The 24,502-nt window shown below is 43.0% G+C and overlaps 1 protein-coding gene across 1 annotated transcript; it reads left to right on the forward strand.

Moving 5' to 3' along the window:
• Positions 1-4,461: 4,461 nt before the first annotated feature.
• On the forward strand, positions 4,462-23,957 carry SNX8 (sorting nexin 8; the record flags this gene model as incomplete). The annotated part of the gene is made up of 11 exons (XM_082490751.1): positions 4,462-4,507; positions 12,649-12,839; positions 14,882-14,999; positions 18,115-18,236; positions 18,616-18,696; positions 19,675-19,835; positions 20,237-20,369; positions 21,498-21,566; positions 22,381-22,530; positions 22,940-23,089; positions 23,844-23,957. Coding segments are annotated over 11 exons (1,335 nt in total), but the record flags the coding sequence as incomplete, so codon positions are not given.
• Between the last annotated feature and the right edge of the window lie 545 nt (positions 23,958-24,502).

A 24,502-nucleotide genomic window follows, 5' to 3' on the forward strand; every position in this document is an offset into this window, starting at 1 on the left:
CGCACCGCTCCGTGGTACTTTTCGTCCACTTCGCCGCCCGTTCCCTAGCTCAGCCAGTGGCGGGTCCCACTTCTTCTCGCCCCGCAGCAGCCGCAGTTCCCCCCATTTCATGCCCCGCTGTGGTTGAGCCCAAGATGGCGTCTCCTTCCCGTCTGCTGAGGTGGGGTTCGGCCGAACCATTTTTCGGGAAGCGGGGGGCGTTCTAGCATTTAACTGTGCAGACGTAAAGCGAAGCCTTCCCGCGTTTTCGGCAGCTGGGAGTATTTCCCTGTACAGCGCTAGGCGGGAGGTGACAGGACGCTGCACTGAGACCAAACCTGCCCGGAGCCCCCCTACAACCCTTCCACCATGCGCTGGCCCGCAGGCTGGCGGTGCCCGGCGCGGGCGCTACCAAGCTCGTCCGGAGGGGGAGTCCCGCGGTGATGCACGCGATAGGCACCCGCACACACACCCCCCCTTAACGCCCCCCGCAAGCGGCGGGGCCGTGTGGTACGGCCCGACGGGAGTCGCCACATCAGCCCCGTCAGCGGCCCGGCCGATATGGCGGGTCGGGGCCGTCAGCGGGCGGGAGCGGCGAGGCCCCAGCGACTGGGGGGGATAATCTCAAGCGACGGGAGCGGCTTGCTCGCTCACAGCGAGGCACGTCCAGGCCAGCTGCGGGTGGAATTCGGCAGGCCGTCTCCGAGCGTTAAGTCTCTACGAGGCCTTTGTGGGGTTAAAATAACGGTTTCCGTGAGGTAAAAAGTGACGGTCGCCGTCCCACAGCACCGCTGTGACACTCCGGTTGGCGGGAGAGGCCTTCCCGAGGGGCAGTGAGCCCGGCTGGGGACAGTCACCCGGCGGTGCAGTGGTACAGACAGAGGGACAAGTCGAGTGTCTCTCTGTGGCGTTTCCCAGTGATATGAATCGTCACCTTTTGTAATCCCGCCATCTCGGTGTGATTTAAACTGGTAAAGTTTCGTGGTGGTGGCCAATGTGACCAACTTTCTGCGAGAGCTGGCCTCGCTTCATCGGTTAAACCCTTACCTTCTGTCTTAGGCACCTCAGGCTGATGTAAATACAGGTGGAGTGTCATTTTTTTCAGTGTGCGTGCCAACATGACAGATTCACAATTGCAAAGGGAACCTGGAATTTGTCTTGGATACCATCTTGAGGTTTCAGTGGCATTTTTGTTCCTGCCTGTGGCAGGGGGGGTGGAACGCAGTGATCTTTCAAGGTCCCTTCCAACCTAAACCATCCTATGATTTTTAGAGGAAAAAGAACAGTTCTTGATGAACAGTTCATCTGCGTTCACTTTCGAGATGAACACTTGCATTTTCTGTAGGGTATTTTGTTTTTTATTTTTATTTTTTCCCAGTGCTTTCAATCAAAACATACGGATTAAGAATGCCAGCATAGAAAATTCATGAGAAGAGCAGGTATTGTACTTGGCATTTTAAATTTAGACCCTATCTTATATTGCAGAGTCTCATATTTTGATAAAGTCTTGTCAAGGATATATAAGAAATTAAGCCAAGAAAGCCCAGTTCTGTAATTCATCAGCTGGTCGCAAGATGGCAGCCTAACTCCTAAAATGCGATTAGTTGAGCGTGTCAATTATGTATACGGACAACGCTCATGAATGGGAATGACGACTGACACTTTGTGCAGTTTTGGTTTGTGTTTTGTTGAGGTTTTTTTTTTTTTTTGTTATATCGTGGTAGTTGATCGGACTTCGACGTCCTGGTTTGCGGCAGTGTTGGCACACTAAAGCACACAGAAAATGCTATTATCTCTCATGCCACAACCGTATATTTTCTCACATGCGAGGGAGGATGTGCTGTGGTTCAATCCATAGTCCCAGCCGGCTCCTCAAGATTACACGGCTCTTCCAGGAACGTGTATGTGGTCTCTCTCACCTACGTTTTGCCACTCTCACATTGTCTGTGGTGTTGGAAAATGCAATTTCTGTGTATTACCTTTCTTTCTGTTTGCAAGCTAACTACTACTTTTACAATCATTTTGGTTAAATGCTGAATCTGAATGTTGGATCCTCCTGTCCTATCTTTGCACAGTCTGCTATTTGCACTTTCCCTTACTTTACAGCAACTTTTGATTTATCTTCTCTTCCTTCCTTCCTTCCTTCCTTCCCCCTCTCCTGTCTTCTATTGAATTTTCCCTTCACTCCCTGTGCTACTATCTCACTGCTATTCTTTGTCTTCCAGTCCTTGCTCAGCAATCTGAGGGTGAGTGGAACAACTTTTAAAACCAGAGATTTTGGCAGTGGCAGCTGGAGCCTCTTCCTGTAAGTATTCCACGTGCAGAACTCCTAATCAACGGGAAATTTTGGGGAATCTAGCAGGAATGGCTTCTTGTAACACAACTGTCCAACCAGCAATGCCTTGTGAATTTTACTGAGTGCAAGTGATCTGAGAGTAGTGGAGCTGAAAGCTCTGTTTCCTAAACTGAATTCTGAAAGAGTAAGCAATCTCTTGCTCTCTGTGTGAAATTTGACCTGATACCAATAGGACATGCACGGAATGACACATCGGAAGGCCGGGGCCTCAGGTAGTCACATACTTTTGCGTTACATTTGTTACCTGGAACCTGCTGACACCTGCCCTTTCCTCCTTTCTCTCGTGATTACAGTTTCTTAGTGCTACAGCTTTTCCAGAAGCTTTTGCTGCATTAACAGCAAATATGGAATTGTTCAATAACTTTGGTCACGCACAATCTCTCTAGCCCTGTTCAAATATTATTTCTGCAATTGAATTATTTTTCTCAGTGTTTTGCTTCAAGACTCCTCCCATGGATTGCAAAAGCAATCTTCAGTTGAGAATGTCTTATTTATACCAAATAAATAGTTATGCTATTAGCTTAAGTACAGACCAATCAAAAATCTATGCCGAAATGAGGACATGTTGATTCCTCCATTCATTTTCTCAAAAAATGCTATATAGGCGAAAAATTGCGGAGCGCTTAGTTTTCAGAAGTGCTGAGCGTGCAAAACTCTCCACTCAGCTGCTGTATAAACATGATTTGAAGGGCCTCTCAGCTTAAATAATGCCATGCTTTTTTAATTTTATACACAGCTTCAGTCTGCACCCACGCTTGTGGGGATCTCAGCTGAAATAGCACTGAGGCGAGAGGCAGGAGGAAAAGGAGAATCACTGGAGTTATTCACATCTTTGTAGCGGCATGAAAAGTTTCAAGGGAGAGCCTTAATGACTTACACCTGAAATAATTCTCACTTTATGATTTTCTGCTTTAGTTGTCCGTACTTGTAGTGGAGGTAATTATTTGTCTTCCCCAGATTTATAAATATCAGGTACATTAATTAATGTCTGCCTCCAATACTTTGGATATTAAAAACGTAAAGCAGTATTATGGGTTGGTAGCGTCTTAATCTGGAGCTCCAGAATCTATACGTATTTTGTGTCTTGCTGGTTTGATGGTGTTTTCAGGAAAACCACTGTACAAAACATAAGCCTTTTTTTTCACCAGGTCAAACATATCATTCCTGACTAATAAAGTACAGGAAGTGGAAGGGTGGGAAATCACTAATGTGAGGCATTCATACCTGAAATTCTTATTTTTATGCTGTTTTATAAAGTGTATTTGCATTCCAAATGCTCATATTTCTGTGCTTTCCTGAATAGGATAATGTTGGTTTCTACCATATTCACCTTTATTAGTGCATTCCTTCTGGTGCATAGCATAAAATGCCACTGTGCCTTTTTCTTTGGAAAACATTAAATATCTACTTCAATTTATCATCAAGAATCTAAAATCACCAAAATACTAATACTAAAATGCATCTAAAATCACCAAAATACTGGGTTTAGGAGACACCTCGATGGGTTGACTAGATGGCAGCAGAAATGAAATGCCGTGGAAAAAGGTAACTCAATGAAAAAAAAATATACCGACGTTGTCTCAGAGTATCTCATCTGAGTTGAAATACGAAGCACAGCTGCCCCGTCAGTCACCGGGTGACAGACAGGACTGTTTTATTACCACTACGAACAATTTATCTACTTTTTGTCGCGCATGATGAAATCTGCCTCAAGTTCACATTCCCAACAACCACCCTTTCCAGTTTTCTGGGGGAAAAAAAAAAAAAAATCAGAATAAAGCCTGTATTAAACCCATGAGCCGATGACTTCTTTTTCTGTGCTTTAAAGATTTATTATTGATCCTGAAGTGGTTGAGCAGCGCTTTGAGCGATGCGGCGGGGAGGGCTTACCGCCCCTCTGGGGAGACAGCACCCCCCGCCCCCGCTGCCTCTTCGGGGACATTACCGCGACCGGTGACATTTTGACATGTCCCCAAATCTCCCCCACAAGCCGAGTTTTCCCCCCCGCCCCGTTCCTCGGCCGCCCCACGCCCCGGCCCCCCGGGAGGCGGCCTCTCCCCGCCCGCTCCGCCCGGCGCTGCGGAGGAAGGGGAGGGCGGCCGCCGGGCCGCGGCCTCACATGACTGACTGCCGCCGCGATGGACGGCGAACCGCCCGCGGGCACCGGCACAGGTACGGGGCGGCGGGTCCTCGCGGGGCAGCGCCGGTCGCTCCACCGGCGCCGCCGCGTCCCTTCCTCCCCTCCTGCTGGCGGCTCGGGGGGGCTGACAGGGCTCCTCGGGTCGGGGCTGCTCCCCCCCCCCCCCCCCCCCCAACCCCGCCAAAACCTGAGGTAAAAAGGCGCCGCCTTCCCCTTGTCTCCCCCCGGGGCGGTCGGCCCCGGCTCGCAGGGGGGCTGCCCCGCCGCCGGGCCTCGGCGGTGCCCGTTTCGGTGCCGGGGGGTCCCCGTTTCCCTCGCCGAGGTGATGGGGACGGGGGAGCGCTGGCGGGCACCTCGGCTCGGTGGGGTTTGTCCGCCGGGGCAGCGGCGGGCGGGCGGTCTGTCGCGTCCCGGTGGCGGCCGGCGGGGCGGGCGTTCAGCTTCCCGGGACTTAGAGAGTTTTTTCCCTCGGGAGTCGTGCTGCTGGGTGCTGAAATGAGTTTTATTTTCGTCTCCCTGGACCGACCCCGCCCGCTCAAACGGACCCGGCGGTGGGTTAAAGCGTGCGGGGAGCCGGGGGGGGGGTGCGCTGCCGGGCGGGGGCCGCCGCCGCCCCGGGCCGGAGAGGGGGGGAAGAAGCAGCGGCTCGGAGGGCTCCCGTTTGAGGAGCGGGCGGCTGGTGAGGTGGAGAAACTGGGAGCCAAACGCTGCCAGCACTTGTTGTGAAAGGAGAAATGGAGGGAGCTGCTGGGGGAATTCAGAAAATAACATGCTGGGGGCTCCTAACGGCTAAACTGCGGGAAAGTTTCAGAGGGGAAAACAGGGTAATACAGTTCTCTAAAGTTCTCTTCGCGCTGGCAGTTGCTGCTCTGTGCGTAGTCTTTTGTTTTTTCTTCTCTGTTTGGAAAGAAAAACTAACAGAGTTTACAAGTGGATAAGCTTTACGCAGGGACAAACGGCTTGGTTGGGTTTTATTCGAGATCCGCTGCGAGCGTGCTTTTGCTAGGCCTGTGACGCTCCTGGGGCACGTAAAGCTTATAAATAAATTATTTTGGAATATTTCTGTCCAGGACTGATGTAAGATATTGGGATATTGAACGGCAGCCTTTGTGGAAAAAAATGTCCTACTGTACCAAAGAGAGAGCTTGTTCAGGTATGTCTATTACAGATTTACCATCTGCTTCAGGAGCCTTATAGAGATAAAACAGCTGTCTCTGAGTAGGGTATTCCTGGTCTGATTAACCTCTGCACTGGTGATGGTGCTTCTGTAACTGTCTCATCTGCTCAGCCTTATTTAGAAAACTTGGCTTTCTTTTGTCAAAGCTTATATTGTAAACACTAAGAGAAGGTATCTAATGATGTTAGCAAAAGAAAAACAATGCTGTGAAAGCAGGAATGCTTTTATTTCTCGCATCATGATGCGGGCTCGGTGATCTTCGAAGATTCACACCCATGTGTAACTTTTTTGGAGATCAGCAGCTTGTCAGTGAATATTCTAGGAGGATCAAAATCACCTGAGTAGGAATGATGGTCCTGACAGGGACTGTTGATGTCCACCTAAGACAGCAGATGCAAATGCTGTCTTTTTTTATTTCACAAGGTTAGAAGTACTTTAACACAACCAAGAGAGAAAAGGAAAAGGTTAATGTCCAAGACATTAAAGTCAGTTTCGCAAAGTTGCTTGCATTGACTTTTTTTTTTTTTTTTTTTCCTTTTTTGCTCTTGCTCCCATTTGAGCCTGTTTTGCAATGGTTGCAGGGAGCTAATCCAGGTGTGTTGGCTGGGGAGGGAGGGGGCTGTCTGCTTTTTTTCTAGTGGTAAATCTTTAACTGTGTGTGCAGCCTGTAGGAGGGTTTGGTAGGGAGGGCTTGACCAGTTGCGGTCAGTCGAATTTCAACATAATCACTCTGATTTCCTCCCCCCCCCCCCCCCCAAGTCCTCAAGTTTAGTGGGTTGGTGCAGGTTGATGGAGAGAAATGTATCAGTTACAGGCAAGTGGAACTGGTACAAAAGGAAAGGAGCTTTGATGACTGATTTTCAGCAGAATTTGAGATGGGAATGAGCTTGTTCTAACTACAAAATGTGTGACATGACTATCCGGAGACTGTAGTGTGTGGAGTGGCACACCATTTTTTAATGCTTAAATACTAAGATCAAGTTTTCCCCCAGCGTAATTAAGAGGATAAGAAACGTGCAATGAACCCAGCGTAATTAAGAGGATAAGAAACGTGCAATGAAGATTAGAAGCAAAACAAAATGATAAACAATTTTTTCTGATTGGATTTTCTTGATCTGCCTAAGGAAGGATGATTGTGGAAACTTGGCAGTTCTATAGTTAAGCTACAATGCCCATGTAAAAGTTTCCTGGAGAACAGCTGTTTGTGTTATTGTTTGTTGGGTTACCTTTTTGGGTCTGAGTTTTTACACTTCCAAACTCTTTGTTAGGGCTGGGTGTGAAAAACGATAGTTTATCAGTCTTCCATTGTGGGCTGGGAAACTGCCCTAGTGAGGACTTGGCTTTTTGTCTCTGTAGTCTTTGGGAACATTCCTCGATGGACTTTTCTCCCCTAATCCTGTTATTTCTTCAGCGTGCATAGCTCCGTCTCACGTTACTGTGTTTGCCACAGTTTGGGGCTATGGCTCCGTGGCTGACTTGTGAATGGAATGTGTTCCTTGTATTCCATGATTTAGGAAGTCACTTAATTAATCATTTGATGATCTAACAGCATAGTTAAAAAACAGGGCACTAGGATTAAACTTAGTTCTTTGTTCTGTGACACAGATTTACTGTGTCACACTGGAAGGAGATAACTTGGTGTTGTTTTTTTTTTCTGCAGTAGTAGGTGATGGCAGTGTTTTGAGAAGCAGTTAGAGGCCTACAGCTGTAGGGGAATTCAGAAATGCTAGTGCTTTTTTATTTTTAAATGAAGCTTAGATAACTTCACTGGTCTATTTTTGAGTCGTGCCATTACTTCTCTGCTTCATCTTGAAAAGCACCGAGTGCTGAATAACAATCTGAAACTTACCCCCCCAACCATAACTGCCACTAGTATCTCAAAAACAAAGGGAAAAAAAAAACTATAACCAACCAACCAAACAGAAAACCCAACCCCAAAACCAGACCATCCAGTGCAGGATGCATATTTGACATCTGCACTGAGAAAAGATGTGTTTTTTTAAGGAGAAAACCAAAATGTTAGAGCCTGTTTTCCAACATGTATTTTTATGATAGTATGTGTATTATTTTATCTTGCCTTGTTTTGGCATTGGATAGCTTGTATTTACAAGTTAATTGTTGTGAGGGAGAAGGAAGGATGCTATCGCGCCCTCTCTTAATTAGAGTGAAGCTAAATATGATTACTTTTCTTGTACCTAGTAAGAAAAAGGGGCCTCTCTTCCATGTTGAACATACATCTGTGTATAAGTTAGCTTTGTTAAATAAAATAGGCAGATTCCTTTGCATTGCTTCTTTCTAAATAAGAATTGCGTGGTTTTAAATTCCTTAAAAAACCCAACCAAGCTGCATACAGTTATCTCAAAAAATATGTAAAGCCTTTAATAGGAAGAAAGTTCTGTTTGCCCTTTTTTTTTTTTTTTGTGGGACTTCTGTTTTTCTTTTTTTATTTTAGGGGATTTCAAATTATGTAAGAACCAAAGAAAAAAAAACAAACAAGGGAATCTATTTGAAGTTGTAGTTGAAATCTGCACTAGCTTTCCGAGAGGCTGATGTGGACGCTGAATTCTGGAATTATGGAGGAATGTGTTTGACACAATGAGGGGGAAAGGCATTTCCATAATTCCTGAGGCTTTTCATGAGAAGACAGAAAGGAAAGGGAAATGCTGATGAATGATATTTACATTGCTGTTTTAGTATTCCTGGCTCAGGAGTTTGTAGTGGAGCCCTTATTTTTGCCGGGGAGAAATCGGAGGTATCTGTGTACAAAAACAGTCAATTCTTGTACTCCCCTGCGTGTCCCATGGGTTGGATCACCTCTGCTCCACAAGGCCGTGGCCTGTGATGATGGGGAAGAAATCTTAGCTATTTTTCTTAAAGGCTTTGCTTCCTTTCAGACTCCTTTCTCCTTCTAGAAAATCTGCTACTAATGTAACATGTAATTCCGTGACACCTTCTACTTGTGTCTAATAAATTTAGCTGATTAGCATCCTGATATAATGAAGAGTTGTTAGTAGCAGCCATCTGTAAAATGGAGATAAACCCTCCAAATTTGGTTGACAAAACTTAAATAGCAAAGGGAGATCTGTATTTACCACCTATGCTTCTAGCCCTTGCACTGCCCTTTTCTTTTTTATGTACTCGCTCACATGTAAAACTTCTGTGCAGCTAATCTTGAAATTCCACTTTGAGTTTCATAAATGCATGATTTAAGAAGTTTTGATTGAGGAAACGGGTAACTAGGAGGGCAGATTGCTGGCTAGTTGTATGAATGGGAGTAGTGAATGTCAGCTCCTAACTAAAGCCTGAAATGTGTGACATAAAGTAGCGAAGCCTTCTATTTCAGTTGTTCTCTGGGTAAGTTTCTCAACTCCTTTCAGTCCAAAGGCTACCTGACTTGTTACCAAAAAAACCCAGTATTAGTCTATTCTGCAGTGTTTTCGTAGTTGTTTTCCTTTACAACCAAACAAAAGTTAGGCTATGCTTTGAATGCTCCTTTAAACTTTTGTTTCTTGTTGTCGTCTTGTCTGCTTGCTTGCATGTGTATGCATATATATTCGTTTAAACTTGTATATCAAATTGTTTTCAGTTATACCAGGCCCCTTCCTGGTATCTTATTGACAACAGATTGAGAAACTCTGCTGTAACAAAAGGCTAACTTGCACATAAAAAGCTGATTTTGTTTTGTCTGCTTCCCTGCGTTGCAGGGGACGGTACCATACCTCACTTCTGTATTCGATCTACGTATATAAACTTTCCTAGATAATGATCTGCTGAAACCAAAGGGAATGTTTTCAAAATTAGCTGTCCTCCAGCAGAGAGTGCGTGATGGGAAGCGTTAAGTGTTTTGTTACAATGCATGTAAATCGTTTTACTGGTTGAACACAGGAGCTCATACCAATGAGTTCCCACTATTATCCACCGTTCCTGGCCAGGGCTCTTGGGGCTGTTCATGAACTGACTCTGGTAAGTAGAATGAAAACCGGGCGGAAGAATAGCTTCAGTATATACTGCTCTGCAGGGTTAGCGTCAATGCCGTGACAAGTGTTTTCTAAAACAGGTTAACAGCTGTTCTGAAGTCATCTTATTGTGTTCTCAGACCAGTGTTTGAGGTTGTAAATTCACTCTGAGTAGCTGTCTTGTTGATATGGAACATGCTGAGATTTATTAATTAAACAGTAATTATTCAAACTTGTTTGTACGGTTGTCTGATTTGTATGATTTCACACATTTAGACAAGGTTGAGATCTAAAGAAGCTACAGAGTGCTTCAGGAAGAGCCAAGTGTGTGAACTGCTGATAAAGAGGAGGTATTTCCTGCAGGTGAATTTTAGAAAGCAAATGTAGAGAATAAGTTGATGAAAATTGGCAAAGTATTACAAATGAAAAGAGCAATGTGACTCAGTTGTCAAAAGAACGCTACGTCTTGTCTGGATCTCTCTATGGGACTTCACTCTGCAGTTGTCTTAGGGGATAACGTGGGTGCAGATCACTCTAATGAATCTGAGAGTCCTTCTTAACATCAGTTTGGCTGATTGTGCTGCAGGTTCCAGGATTTACTGAAGGATTCATGGTTCATCCTAGAAATCTTTCCTCCTGGTACCTGTCTTTTGCTGCTGGGAGTTTCAGTAGTTTAGCAGCAGTGCTGAGCCTCAGTTTAGGGAGCAGTTTGTGCCGTGAAAGCCCCACTTTGTCAGTCGGCCGGCAGAAAGATAGAAAGCGGGGTGAGTGAATCAATAGGCACGAGGAGTGGTGGATTAGTACAGATTGGCACTGCTCTTGGGGAAATAGGTGGGTTGCATTTTGGCTAGCCCCTCTTTGGGAGGCTACCTTGCACTGCCCCCCTCTGAAACATGAGCCAGTGGTTTAGCAACACAGTACTGTGGAATTGCGTGTAAGTGTGCGTGTGTGTGTGCATTGGAGAAATAACAAAACCTCTTGTGTCATGTTGCATTTCGCTGATGTGTCTTGAGCAATTAAAACTAAGAATTACAAAGGCGTGCACCCAGAGAACCCACTGCTCTGGAGAGCGAGGCTGTCTTGTGCTCTCCATAGTTCTTTTTGTGTGTGTTTTTTGACGCTTCCTCTTGATAGCATGGTTTATTATACTGTGCTGCCCCATGAAAGGTCAGGTGGCCAAGGATTTTTCTACACTAGAAAATCTTTTGCCTTTCTTTCTGTATTCTGAATTTTCTTTCCTCTTTTCCTTCCCAGTTCAGCATCTGTCTGAAAAGTGGTTATACAGATACGTTATCACTTTATCCATCAGTATCCCATGTTAACATTGAATTAGCTTGCATTATCTTACCACAGATTTCTGGCAGGTAACTGGAACTTTTTAGAAGCTGCTACATAGGTGGAGTTAGTAGGTGATATATTAGTCTATTACAGCAGAGGTGTTAAGACTTGCTTCTCTGAGTCATGTTAGCAGGAATCTGAAGCCTGATGAGACATGTGGGATAAGGTCACTTGTCCTGGATTTGGTTTGGTTTCCTTAAGCTGTTTTATGGAACAGAGAATGAAGTGTCTATTCTGAAGCTGTGCATCTTGAGGAGTTGGAGATTACCTGTTTTTCCCACTTATCAGGGCCTAGACCACATGAAGGAACAGGTGGGAAGACCTTATCAGGAGGAGGTCAAGGCTTTCGGGTTAAGGATATGAGTTCTTATCTCGCCTGGGTTAATTTCTTACATGGTTATCAACTTTTTGAACTATGTATCAAAGCTTACTGAAATGGTTCTTGCTTCTATAGCGTTACTTTTTTTGTGTGTTCTCAAAATGTTAGGTGTGTTTAAGAAGGGGTGTAACTTCTGCACAATGGCAGGGAAGGGATGATTAATACTGCCTAGCTTTTCTAGGTAACTTTTCTTGTGTGGATTCGACTTGCTTTGTAAAAGAGCTTGCTCGCAGTGTCCCTCTTAAACAACCATGTGCAGAGAGGAAGCAACCCATCTGTTCCGGACTGGAGAACAGAACTCAGGTGTGGGCTGAATAGATTCCAGGGTTATATCCACATTTTTCACCCCGTCTCTTATGTGTGAAATGGGTAGAAAAAAGGATTGCTTTGAAAAACAATGTAAGCCTAGTTTGCAGTTGCATAATATGTGTAGTTATGAAGTCAAGTTGAGATAATGGGCTGCAGTCAGTCATTTGATAAGACAGTACTCTGAATCATCGTCTTTGCCCCTTCTTTGATGTAGTTTGTCCTCCAGGGCCATATTCTGAAGAGCCATCTTCTTTTCACTTTTGCGTCTGGCTGAGAATCAGTTAGAATCTCGCTGTCCGGCTGTGGTTGAACTCACTGTAAAAAGCTGGTGTTTTTTTAGCTACAAGCAGTGGATTGGATATATTTGAAAGATGTTGCCAGAGCTTGCTGTGATTGAACTGTTGGGTTTGTAGCCCTTACTAGGAACCTTCCCCCCCTCCCCGTTCTTTAACTTAAGCATATTGACATTGTCAATTATTGTAATTCATGCCCACTCAAGCATACTGTCATAGAGTTTAAAATTATGTCAAATGAAGTGTCTCCTTCCTTTGTAATGACATGTGAAATTAATGTATTAAATTTCTGCAGCGCAGTAAAATAACGCATTTTCTTTCCTTCCATGAGTTGTTCTAGACAGGATCCAAAAGCGCTGAGCAAGGCTTTCGTTCATTTTGGCAGATGTCGCTGTGGTGGGAGCTGGACAGACAGGAAATGCAGGCCTCTTCGCTGATTCATGGAACGAATTTGGCCTGTGATTCTTCTTTTGCTTAGTAGAGATGTCTTGCTGACTCGATATAATTGGTGGTGCTCCTGTGCGTTGTGAAGAGGGAGGTACCAATGTCTCGAACGTGTGTGAAGTAGCATAGCCTCCTGGGGGAGTGGCTGGACTGTTGTGCTGGTTGTGTTGCACCACTGTGGGAGCGCTGAGCAAGGGAACAGAATATTTTAAGGCTACTTCTTTCACTTTATCTTATGAGGTCTACTGGACTATTTTTTTCCTTTTTGTCTTTTTAGATTTGGCAAAGCCTCCAGTAAATGAACCGAGGGAACCGGAACAGTTTCTAATGCAGGCGCCCCAGGGAAATCCACTGCTGCTTTCCCACACCCTACAAGAGCTATTGAGCAAGGATAGTGTGCAGGTGGAGCTTATACCTGAGAAGAAGGGCCTTTTTCTGAAACATGTGGAATACGAGGTTTCCAGCAAGGTAATGTGAAGAAATACTGGTCTTAGTGAGAATGTATCTTCTTAAGAATGTTGGTGCAGTTGCTGTTGGCAAAGTCTTGTCTAATTTGGTAGATGTGTTGGGTGATGCTGGTTTTGAGTAGGCCAGTTGTACGGGCTTACTTTAAATGCAGTAGCGCTGTGCTTTCTTGACCTGGGCTTCTGCAGTATGGAGCATCTTCTACTGAGGTCTGATGGGTGGCCTGCTTGTCTACTCGCTTGAAACTTGAGCCCTGTATAAAACAAGATATATAACATTGAAAACTAAGTGTTTTCATAACAAATTGGTATAGGTGACTGGATATTGCAAACTATTTCCAGCTAGTGAAGAAATCGCATGGAGAGTGCTAAACTGAAATCCTTTATAAACAGAAAAGGTACTGCAAATCCTTCTGCAGAGTCTAGGCCTCTTCCAGTTTACTTGACCTGTAGGTTCCTCTCTTGGTGTAAGAGAAGATTGAAGATGACGTATCTCTTCTATTTATAGAGCAGTCAGTGAAATAGCTCTTCAGTAGCTTCTGTGTGTCTCTTTCAAGAAGGAAATCTGTCCTTTTCAAAGTAGACCATGAGCAATTTACATCTCCCAGGCCACCAAAACATCAGTTATTGAGTAGCGCTCAAACTGTTGTAGTTGCTGTTGTACATATTCAGAGACATTTGGGTCACTTGTCTGTAGTGATGTTTGGGACTTCAGGTGTTTCAAAATGATGTCTGTAAATTTGTCAAACTGTTGTGAGGGGGAGAGGGCAGACACACTGAATGCTTCTGTGGGCTTTCTAGGACTCAATGTTTATTTTTGCCTGTGATTTCAGGGCACAGGACTCGGTGACCCTGGTCATCTCTCTGGGTTATGAATTTAGGAACCCATTGCCTCCTTTCAGTTGATGTCATCTCACCTATAGTTGTAGCTGTAGAATGATACTTCCTCAAAAAGAAGTGTAGCTTGGCCTTGAGCTTCATCTAAGAACTACAACACACATCACCATCAGATTTCAAGCAGACAGAGGGAGGCCCTAGGGGCTGTGTTGGTTGTGTTGCAGCTATGTGCCTCATTGCTTTATTTCTGAAAATGCACAGTGCCACAATAACTAGTGGATGAAATGCAATGCAAACATAATGATAATGGATATAGTGTTGTGTAGTCGTTCTTACTAACTGCTCCAGTAGTTGAATCTGTAGTAATAGTGTGTGGGGGTTTGTGGAGATTTCATTTATTTATTATTTTTAAAGGATTTCTGCCTCTTATGTGTCTTGTTCTAGGTGCTACCTAACTCCTTTTGGAATGAAAAAGCGTTTTCTTTGGCCTCTTCTGTATATTGATCTAAGAAATGCAGAGTGAAGGACTAAGGTTTTAAAGGAACTTTCAGTCTTTGTTTATAGATCTAACTTCAGTGAGAGGTCTTGTTTTCTCTTGTGAGGTTCACTTAAAACATCACTCATTTGGGCTAATACTTAACATGATCGAAGACTGTTTTGCTGCTTCTGTATTTGAAACTGATTTAGAGAAAGCTCCTAAGAGCTAGAGCTCAGGGACTTGCAGTACTTCAAGAAAAGAGCTCTCTAGAGCACTTTTGGAGTATCGGCACTATTTCAAAATGTTCAGTCTAATCTGGAAGACCAGAGAGTTTGAGGGAGTAATGATATGGAACCATAGCAGACTCAGTGATATTTGTAATTTTCTGGGAAATCTCTTCCTCTCCATTTCATAGGCTCTTTTATCTTGTGTGTAAATGAAATCTGACTTACCTTTTTGACTGAAAATCTTACTCTCAAAAGGACTGTAGTTAGAAGAATGCCATCTCTACTCATAACCAAAAGGTGGCTACCTTTGGAGTCTCTCCTTTGCAGCGCAAGGCCTCTAAAGAAATAAGTAATTCTGCAGTCTCTAGGTGTGATTTCTTTTGTTTCTTCCTTTTCTTTTTAGTGCAGCTGACAGCAAAAAAACAAAAGATAAAAATACAGAAATGCTGCTGATTGTCCAACCTGTGTATTGATTTGTTCTTTTCCCCCCTTCCTTTATTGCAGAGATTCAAATGCTCGGTCTATAGGCGATACAATGATTTTGTGGTGTTCCATGAGATGCTGCTTCAGAAGTTCCCGTATCGTATGGTGCCCGCACTTCCACCGAAGAGGATGCTGGGAGGTAAATCTGGGTCTTTCTTTTGACTGGAGGGATCACAGTGCAAGTGTGATCAAGATGATACCATTGAAAATAAACGTTTAAAAATCAAAAGTCTTTGCTTCTGCTTGGCTCAGGAAACAACTCTGAGGCTATAGTTTGGGGGTGTGATTTATTGCCATCCCAGAAATACTCTGTACATAAGATATTAATGTAAAATTTCAGTGTGTGTTTTTTTTTTTTTTTTTCCCTGGAAGCTTGGTATCTAATGACTTTTCTGGTAAAAATTGAGGTTTAATTGTACACAAGAGCGTGGCAGAGTTACAGCTATTGTTTTTTAGGAAAATAGGTTACGATGATCGGTGCTGTGGTGCTATCAGTGTAGAATTGCTACCATACTGTTGAACAGCTGTAGTATGTATTGTAGTGTGTTGTTTTGTAAAGTATTTGGAATAGAAAAGATTTGTGGAAATCCCATTGTTTTTCTATAGCAAGAGGAGATTAAAGAAAGATTGAAAAAAAAAAATATCTATATTAAAAGGCTTAAAACTGCAGAGGAGCTGATTGCCTAAAAACAACAAAATTGCTTTTCCGGTGAGACTGTACTTGATCCTGTTGAGTTAGTGTAGGGTCCTGACCTCACACACACCTAAAATGAACTGGCAAACACAGTGATGTTAAGTGATGTTACCTTGCACAGAAGCCTTGTGACACAGGCAATGGTGATTACACTTTCTCAGTCTATGTACAGAAAGGTGTTTTTCTGGCAGATGAACCAACTGCCTTAAGGTGGCTATCACCCTTTTTTTTGTTGTTTTTTTCCCCCTGTTCTAAAAAGGAGCTAAAAAGGATAACCAGAAACTAAAACTGAGGCTGGAATCAGTGTCAGTTCATTCAAGTACATTTTGGCTGTTAGAATAGAAACCAATGAAGTATCCCAAGACTGAAAGCATATCAAAGCTCCTTCAGGTACATTTTTCACTAATCTGAAATATTGGCACTGGTTTTAAACTGTCATTATTTCAAATGTTGCATAACTATAAAATCCTGTCTTGTTTTCTACTTTATCTGTGAAAGAACAAGCTTTTCACTGTCTTGTCTCCTGCCCATGCTGCTAAGCTTAAAGTGTTTCAATAAATAATTGATTTCAGTCAAGGAGTCCATGTATTGCTACAGGAAAGAGGAATTGGTAAACAATGAGCAGAGCAGGGTGTATAGTGAACTGGAACAAAGCAAAATAAGAGTGCTGAAAAGCTTCAATGGTCCTATATTCTTGTGATGGAATGTAAATTGTGAAGACCTTTCTTTTGAGGTTGTGAAAACCCGTCTGTTGAATTTGACCTGATTCAGTGTTCTCAGCCAGAATTTCCAGAATTTCCACTTCATGCAACACCTGTAAGCAAAGTGACCTTCTCTGATTAATCACAGTGGAGAGAGGACTGAAAGAAGCTACCAATATATATAATTTGTCAGTCACTGTTATTGCCTTGCACTGCTGGTGTATCTATATTTCTGTGCATTCAGCAGTGTGTTTCCTCACACAGATACCATATGTTTAAGAAAAAACTGCTAGTATTAGTTCCCAAACTGTGCTAGGAGTACAGTTGTAATACAATCCAAAACTATGTTAAGGCAGAGAGTGACGATTGCTGTTAGTCCAGTGACTCTACATGTAGAAAAACTGTGTAAGTGGTCTTAATAGAAACTACCCATTCCATTTCCTTTTTCCTGTTTGTAGTTCTTGTTTCTGAGTAGGTTAATGAACTGACAAATGGAACTGCAGGACATAGGATTTGATGGATTACTATAGATGTGTGACTCTTGCATCCTCCTTAGTCCCAGAGCCGGATGGGCAAAGCTACATGCGTTTTATACTCAGTGTACTCACCTCCTAAGTTTGGCTCTTGTTTTCATGATGGTCTACTTTCATCCGTCTGTCAGATGAAGAGAGATTGATAGTCTGCTCTGCTCACTTTGGAGGATAGCAGGAAACTGAGGCAGATCATGCAGGATGTAGATGACTTCAGAAATCGTTGTGTAGGCTAAAATATGAACAAAGCAAAAGCACGATCTGCAGCCTTAATGACAAAAATAATTTCATGTGGGATACTGTACTAGGGATCATTATAGAGTCCATGCAGCCAACAAACTCCCAGCTTAAAACTGAGGCAAAAGAGTAATACCCTTTCATGATATGGGAGTGTTGTTACAGATAAGAGCGTTCTTTTAATTTTGTTCTGTGCTGCTTTCTTTTTTGTCAAACCTATTTTAGTTTAATTTTTCATCTTTCCTGAAAAACTCCAGGATTTTTTTATTTACTGCCTTACTGCAGTATTGCCAGATTGAAACTCTTCCTGTTTCAGGAAGACGAGCAGAACTTTTTTAGCTCGACAAGTAAGGATGGATGTACTGCAGATTGCTGTGCAGGTCTTCCAAAATACTTTCTGACATTTTTCATGAAAAAGATGGGCACTGATCTTGAACAAACAACTTAAAAAACAAACAAACAAACAAAAAACAACAAACAAACACACAAACCTCTATTCTCTTTCTAGCCCCAAAATACTTGGAAATGTTGAGGAAGGACTGTTGAGAGTACAGCACACTGAAGCTAGTTCTTCAGAATAGTGAGCAAAAACCCCATAATTATTTGTGAGGTGATCACTTTGCAAGTGGCAAAGTGATCTTTGCAGTGGCAAGAAGCAGAGTGTTGTGCATTTTGCAGGAGTCCTAAACAGACTGAGATTCCCTTTGGGGACCAGCTATGGAATTGACTCAGAGGAAAAAAAATAAATCTTTGTACGCCCACAGTTTGTAAGTGGAGGCTTCAGGCCTTAGACTTGGTTGTTTATCCCACTTGCCTGACCCACCCTGTGAAAATAAACACACATAGATATATATGCTGGATTTCAATAAGATGGAAAGAACCACTTGAAGGAATATTTGTTATGGTGGTCAATCCAAAAGATCTGTTTTAGGGAGCTGACAGACTACGGGTAATCGTTCTTTGGCTTTCTTGCAGTGCTTTCGCAAAGATTATAAGTACAGAGAAATTATTGACTGAGTGCTTTCTTTTTTCTCTTTCTGAGCAGCTGTAATATGTGATGCATTAGTTGAAATGTAATTTTTCTTCCCCTAGCTGATCGAGAATTCATAGAATCTAGGAGGAGAGCGTTGAAGCGTTTCATAAACCTGGTGGCTCGACATCCCCCTTTCTCAGAAGATGTGCTCTTGAAACTCTTTCTGTCCTTCAGTGGCTCAGTGAGTACCTGTTAGCAACAGCCTTGAGTTTGCCTATGGTGATACGCAAACTGTGACTGCTTTGCTGGGCACAGAGATCAGAATTGCTTTTGACCTACACGTTGTTGCCCCTGGTGATGAGGAGAATTTTCTCTCGATAGGTATTTCTGCAGCTGGAAAGTAGAAGGTAATTTCACTCAATGCCAGGAATATAGTATTTTGAAAATGATAACTCTTCCTAGGGGAATACATACTATGCTTCTCCTTAAATTAAACCTAACCCGGGTAAAGCTATATCTGCTGAGTTGTGCCTTACTATTGCAATATATCTGAGACCTATGTGAACTGCCTGTGTATTACTTTGTTCTTTCATGCTTGTTTGATTCTTGGTCTTCTCCAGGATGTACAGAATAAGCTAAGAGAGTTGGTCCAGGGAGTAGGAGATGAATTTATGACCTGCAGATTAGCTACTCAGGCTAAGGTATGTATATGAATTTCTTGCAACATATTATTCTGGTTTAAACGGCGCTCTCCTCCAGGTAGATCAGTTATGGCATTTGTTGAGTGGTGGAGAATTTAGGTAGGAGAGAGTTGTTTCCAAAGTTTGAAGGACTTTTAAACTTGTGATTTTATCAGAAAGATCAAATAAATATTTGTTTCTTAATGCCCTGATATTTCTAGCTAAATGCTGGTTCATGAATATAATAAAGATTAAACAATGAATCCTGCTCAGAACATGTTTCTCATTAATTACTTGTACTTGCATAACAAACAAATGCACATACTGCACAATTTAAAAGCTAATATCTAGATTGATGCCTTCCCCAGGTGTTCATGCCCTCATTCTGTCTGTCGGCTTCTCCCTCTGGGAGGGTAATTCGAACTGTTATAGAGAAGTTAGTTATAAGTTCCCCACATATCTGTTTATCCCAGTGATTAGTGCTATGGCAGGTTTTAAATAGACATTCACTCTGTTCATTGAGCAATTTTAAAGCAAGTTGTTGTTCAGGTTCCTGCAATGCTAGCAGAAGGTTTTGCAACTGGAGCTTAATTCAGGCTTTTACCAGTGATGCACAGGTCAAAAAGAGCTGAACTTTCAGTATGTGCTTGACTTTGCCAGGCTGGCAGTTACTGGTAGCTTCAGATCAGAACCTGTGAGCTTGAAACCTCCCAAACCCTGTTTTAACTGCATAGTAGAATCCCACATTTTGCCAACTCTGTCAACACCCGGTATTTGAACTTCTTTCTGCCTCTGAAAATTAGGGGTATTTGTATAACATCTGACTTGGACATCTAAATTGTGAAGCTAATCTCTTCAGGGTTGTTATAGCATGGCGTGAGAGAGCAAGCACAAGAGAGAAACTGATCCCTCTCTACTGACGATACAGCGTGCCCACAATTAACATATGTGTATGTGCCTCTGATTTATCCACTAGTAATCTTTCTTGCGTTTCTTCAGGACTTCCTTCCAGCTGACATACAGGCCCAGTTTGCTGCCAGCAGGGAGCTCATCAGAAATATTTATAATAGCTTTTATAAGCTTCGGGACCGTGCGGAAAGGATAGCTTCTCGAGCCATTGATAATGCCTCCGATCTTCTGATATTTGGAAAAGAGTTGAGGTAGGTCGGGAGGAAGAGGATTTGCTAATGTGAACGCTTCTACTGTTTTCAGAACTCAAAACTCTGTTGTAAGGTTTACCTGCAAATTATCTGATAAAAATATTTCCATGCATGCTGTAGGTCATAACAAAATTTTTCCTACTATAAAGGAAGAAAAGGCATGCTTTCTGCATTCCACAGGCCAAGAGAAAAGAAAATACAAATACTTTGACATTCAGGCACTGGTTTTACTGTCTCTTCCCCCAGTATGTACACAGCTCTGCATTTGTGACTGTGCAGTAGTAGCTCAGCACTGTGAGCTGTTTAGACAGATTTGAAACTCTGAACTGCTCTCTGCAAGGAAGTGTATCCACTTAGTGGAATTTGTCTCCTGGATTTGAATACTACTTATCTCTTCCTAGTGCTTTGGGCTCAGACACTACACCGCTTCCTTCCTGGGCTGCTTTGAATAATAGCACATGGGGGACTCTGAAACAAGCCTTGAAGGGTCTGTCTGTTGAATTTGCACTGCTGGCAGATAAGGCTGTGCAGCAGGTGAGTTCTTTACTTTTTTACTACTTTTTTTTTTTTTTTTTTTTTTTTTTTTGTAAAACAAAGGAGGTGCATTGCTGCCTTAAGTTTTGTCTTGAATCATGATCTCTTTAGGCTATGTCTTAAAGAGTTAAGAGGGATATTGTAGTCTAAACTCAGATCTGCAGCTACTAGGCTGCTTTTTCAAGCTTGAATGAAAAACCTGGGCTGTGTTTGAATGGGAAAAATATAGTGGGCAAGGGAAAGCAGGGAAAAGCTTCCTTTCTTTTTTCATTTCAAATGGTTATTGGACAAGTTAAGCTGTACTACTCTACTGAGCTGTCCAAAAGTCTTGCATTCTGTCTTATTAATCTGCTACAGAGAATCCAGAAGAATTATTTTTGAATCAAATTTTGACATTCATGTATTTCAACTTTACACGAGAGTCGTTCAGACAGAAGCATCATACTCCTGTGTTAAGTTGCAGTGTGATAATGACTGTTAGAATAATGTGAGAGCATGACAGTCTGGGAAGGAAAAGTAATTGTTTTGTCTTCACTTCTCTTCGTGTCATTGTGTTAAAATACTCAGCATGCTTTCATAGATCAGTCAGACCAGGTCTTTTTCTCCAGAGTTTATGATCCAGAAAGCTCTATTGATATAGGAAGAAAAGACAGTATTTAGTAAAATTAAAAAAAAAAAAAAAAAACAAAACCCAAAACAAATAGTGAGATTTAGCTTGGTGTCTCATTTCTGCCTTCTGATGCGTGAACTATTATGGGGAACATACAGGCATTTATAGCTTTAATGGATTAGTTGTCTTGTAAGAAGGGAAGATGAAAGATTGGAAGAATCTGCAAGAGCAAGAAATTCCAGGCAGAGAGCGCTGAAAGACACACAGGACTCTGAAACTAACTCCTCTTGTAATGATCAGTCAATTGGAAAAGCTGTTCCTGCTCCAGTCAGGTCTTTGTTCTGCATACTGAAGACTAAACACTCCAGTGCCATCTAAAAGTTTTTTGATGCAGTTGTGTAAGCGTTGACGTGCCCTGGAGAATACAGTGGAGGGCCTGCATGGTGTAAGGATGTGAAGAACTGAGATGTCGGTTCTTGCCAGGCTTACATAAAATGTACTTTTTCCTTGTTTTCTAGGGTAAACAGGAAGAGAATGATGTGGTGGAGAAGCTGAACCTTTTCCTGGATTTACTCCAGTCCTATAAAGTGAGCTCTACTGTTCTTCTGCCAATGAGAAAGTTGTTTAGAGCAAGCTTGTGCTCTTTGGAGGGTGTAACGCCAACTGGATGGAAAACTGTCTGGGAGGCCAGTTCAGAGGCGAACTGGGCTTCTGGCAGAGGGAGGGGAGTGGCTGCTGGCCGTAGCTGGCTCTATAGCCTTACCCATCAGCTCATCTTGCAATGAGAATTTGCCAAACAGCCAACCCTGCAAGGAATTTAAGAATACGACTGCCTGAACTATATGGATCAGCTAACTTTTTTTCAGATTTGTCTGCTTTTGAGTCAAAGCAGTGAGTTAGATGGCTACTGGTTTGTTCATGGGGACATGAGTTCAGTTACAAATAAAAGAATTTCTGTTAATACTGACCTTTCAGTCAAAGGCATTTTTCCTTTTTAGAAGCACCTACTGAAACTGTATGTGGCCACCTCTCCTGACATTCCCAGGCCTGGCCTGAAGTAGAAGGACACTAGCAAGCTCTTACCACAGTTAATTGCCAGTGCTTAAGGGTCCAAAACATAAGAGGCCTGATAAGATCTAAAGTGTTGGCAGAAGTGATGCTCCAGATTGCCTCTTAAGATCACTGGTCTGGGTCCAAGCAGTTTTGTTTCTTGAATTCTTAGCTGCCAACATATTTTTTTTTTTTTTTTTTTTTACCCTCTTGAAAATAAAGGAACAAAAATCTGCAGCATAGAAATTACATAAAGCGTGACCGTGTGTTTGTGTTCCTGATGTACTTGGCTTGCGTGCTTGCTGTTTCTTAGCTTCCACTAAGTACCTGTTTTTTCCTTTTCCCATAAAGGACCTGTGTGAAAGACATGAGAAGGGGGTATTGCACAAGCACCAGCGAGCGTTGCATAAGTACAGCATGATGAAGAAGCAGATGATGAGTGCTACTGTGCAGAACAAAGAACCGGAATCGGTGGAGCAACTGGAGTCTCGAATTGTGGAGGTAGGGCAGGTGCCTGGGAGAGAGCAAAGGGTGGTACCGGACTCCTATAATGGTGCACTATGTAGCTCAGTCATATTTGCAGAAAACCATTAGACCAAAAGGGTACCCTGTACTTCGGGTAATTTGAGTTACCTGCTGTGCTACAAGGAAAACACATTTGTTTTCCTTAAATGCTTAGTACTGGCTCTTTGGCAACATGTCATTTGCAGGAGCTGTGGAGAGCAACAGTCTGCGTGATGGAAAGTGCAGTTGTTGTCATATCAAATGAGTCCAGGAACTGCCTTTTTAGGTTTTTGGTGTGTGTTTGAATTGCTAACGTGGTGAGGAACGCTGTTTTCTCCTGCTGCAAGTGAACCTCCTTGGCACCCTCTTCCTGGCAGTGTATTTCACTGAGTTCCTCTTCTTTCAGCAAGAAAATGCTATCCTGACTATGGAGCTGCGCAATTACTTCTCTCTGTATTGCCTGCATCAGGAGACACAGCTTATCCACATCTACCTGCCTCTCACATCTCACATCTTGGGGGCCTTTGTCAACTCCCAGATCCAGGGTCACAAAGAGGTGAGTTCTTGTGGATTGTGTTCTTTTTCCCAAAATATGAATGAGAATTCGGATGTATTTGTTTTCACCTGTGGGCCTTCCTCCTCAGACCATCTGTCCAGCTGGGCTCTTTCATAACTTCTTAGGAAGTCACCTAAGGTCTTTCCAATTTGGGGTGAGGATCGAGGCTGTCCTTTAACCTCTCTGAAAAGACTGTATCTTCTTGCAGCAAGTTGCTGTGTTTTTCTTTTTTTTTCTTCTTATCTCATCTGCAGGTGGCCTTACCTTATAGGTAGTTGAAGAAGACCCAACTGTTAAATAACTACCTATCTGTAATGAACGATGTGTGTTTGCAAGATGAATCTGGTTTTTGTTCTGCTATGCAGAAATTATATGACAAGGAACCACTTCCTTGTTTTTGCTCTAAATCCAAGAGTTCCCTTTTGTTAACCCCTAAATATGACCTTCAGCATTCCCCACGTACAATCTTTCTTGCATTTGTTGTTATAAGAGTCTCTCCCCCTTCAGCTCCCTTCCTTCCCTGCAGTGAAGGAATTTGACCAAGGTATGGGAAATCTCCCTTCCATGCACACTCAGAGCCGCATTATAGCACCAGTCTAAAAGGAACAATCTGGGTCTGCTGGACTTTTCCAAAGTACTTCAGTGAATTTGTGTTGTGTTTTTGAGTACTCTGAAACTGCTGCTAAAATATAGCGTGGTGAGATGATTACCTACTGTGTTGTCACGTCTGTTTTCTCTTATTTTCCACTCACAGATGAGTAAAGTTTGGAATGAATTGAAGCCGAAGCTGAGCTGCCTCTTTGTGGGATCTAGCAGTATGCCAACTCCACCATTGTCACCTCCAGAGGGAAACTTCTTCTCCAATTAATGCTCTGAGCATCTAGCATGGAGCAAGAAGTGCAATCAACGAAGGGGTGGGACCTCTACCTCCAGATGTTAGAATGAATCCTCCAAACAGCTTTTTTTTTTTAATTTTTTTTTTAATACCGCTGCTTTGAGCTGCTCTCTGATTTAGACAGACTGGATGTGGGGCAGAACATACGGATGTAAAGACAGTCTCTTAATTTTGAAATGCTCTGGGGCAGAGCTGATGTTCGTTACCCTGCAGACACTCTTCGTGGGGTCAGGATGTGACCTGGTGCAGTGGGTGCTGCAGTGTTGTTGCTGATGCCTCTGCATTTTGTACTAACAGTCCTCCAACAGTGTTTGTCTGCACATCTCTGCATGTCTCTGAAGTGCTGAGGTGAACGGGATACCTGAAACACTTGCTAGTAGTAGAGATGGATTGTCTTAAGGTTGTGAGGGCCTGTGTTAGAGGCGTACGTGCATAAGGAAAGCTGAAAGCCATCCCCCATCCCATTGATAGGTGTCTGGATTTGATTTCTTACTGCTAGACCTTAGAGCAAAGTACGT

This window comes from Vanellus vanellus (genome assembly GCF_965231255.1).
Source record: "Vanellus vanellus genome assembly, chromosome: 14".
Classification (NCBI taxonomy): domain Eukaryota; kingdom Metazoa; phylum Chordata; class Aves; order Charadriiformes; family Charadriidae; genus Vanellus; species Vanellus vanellus.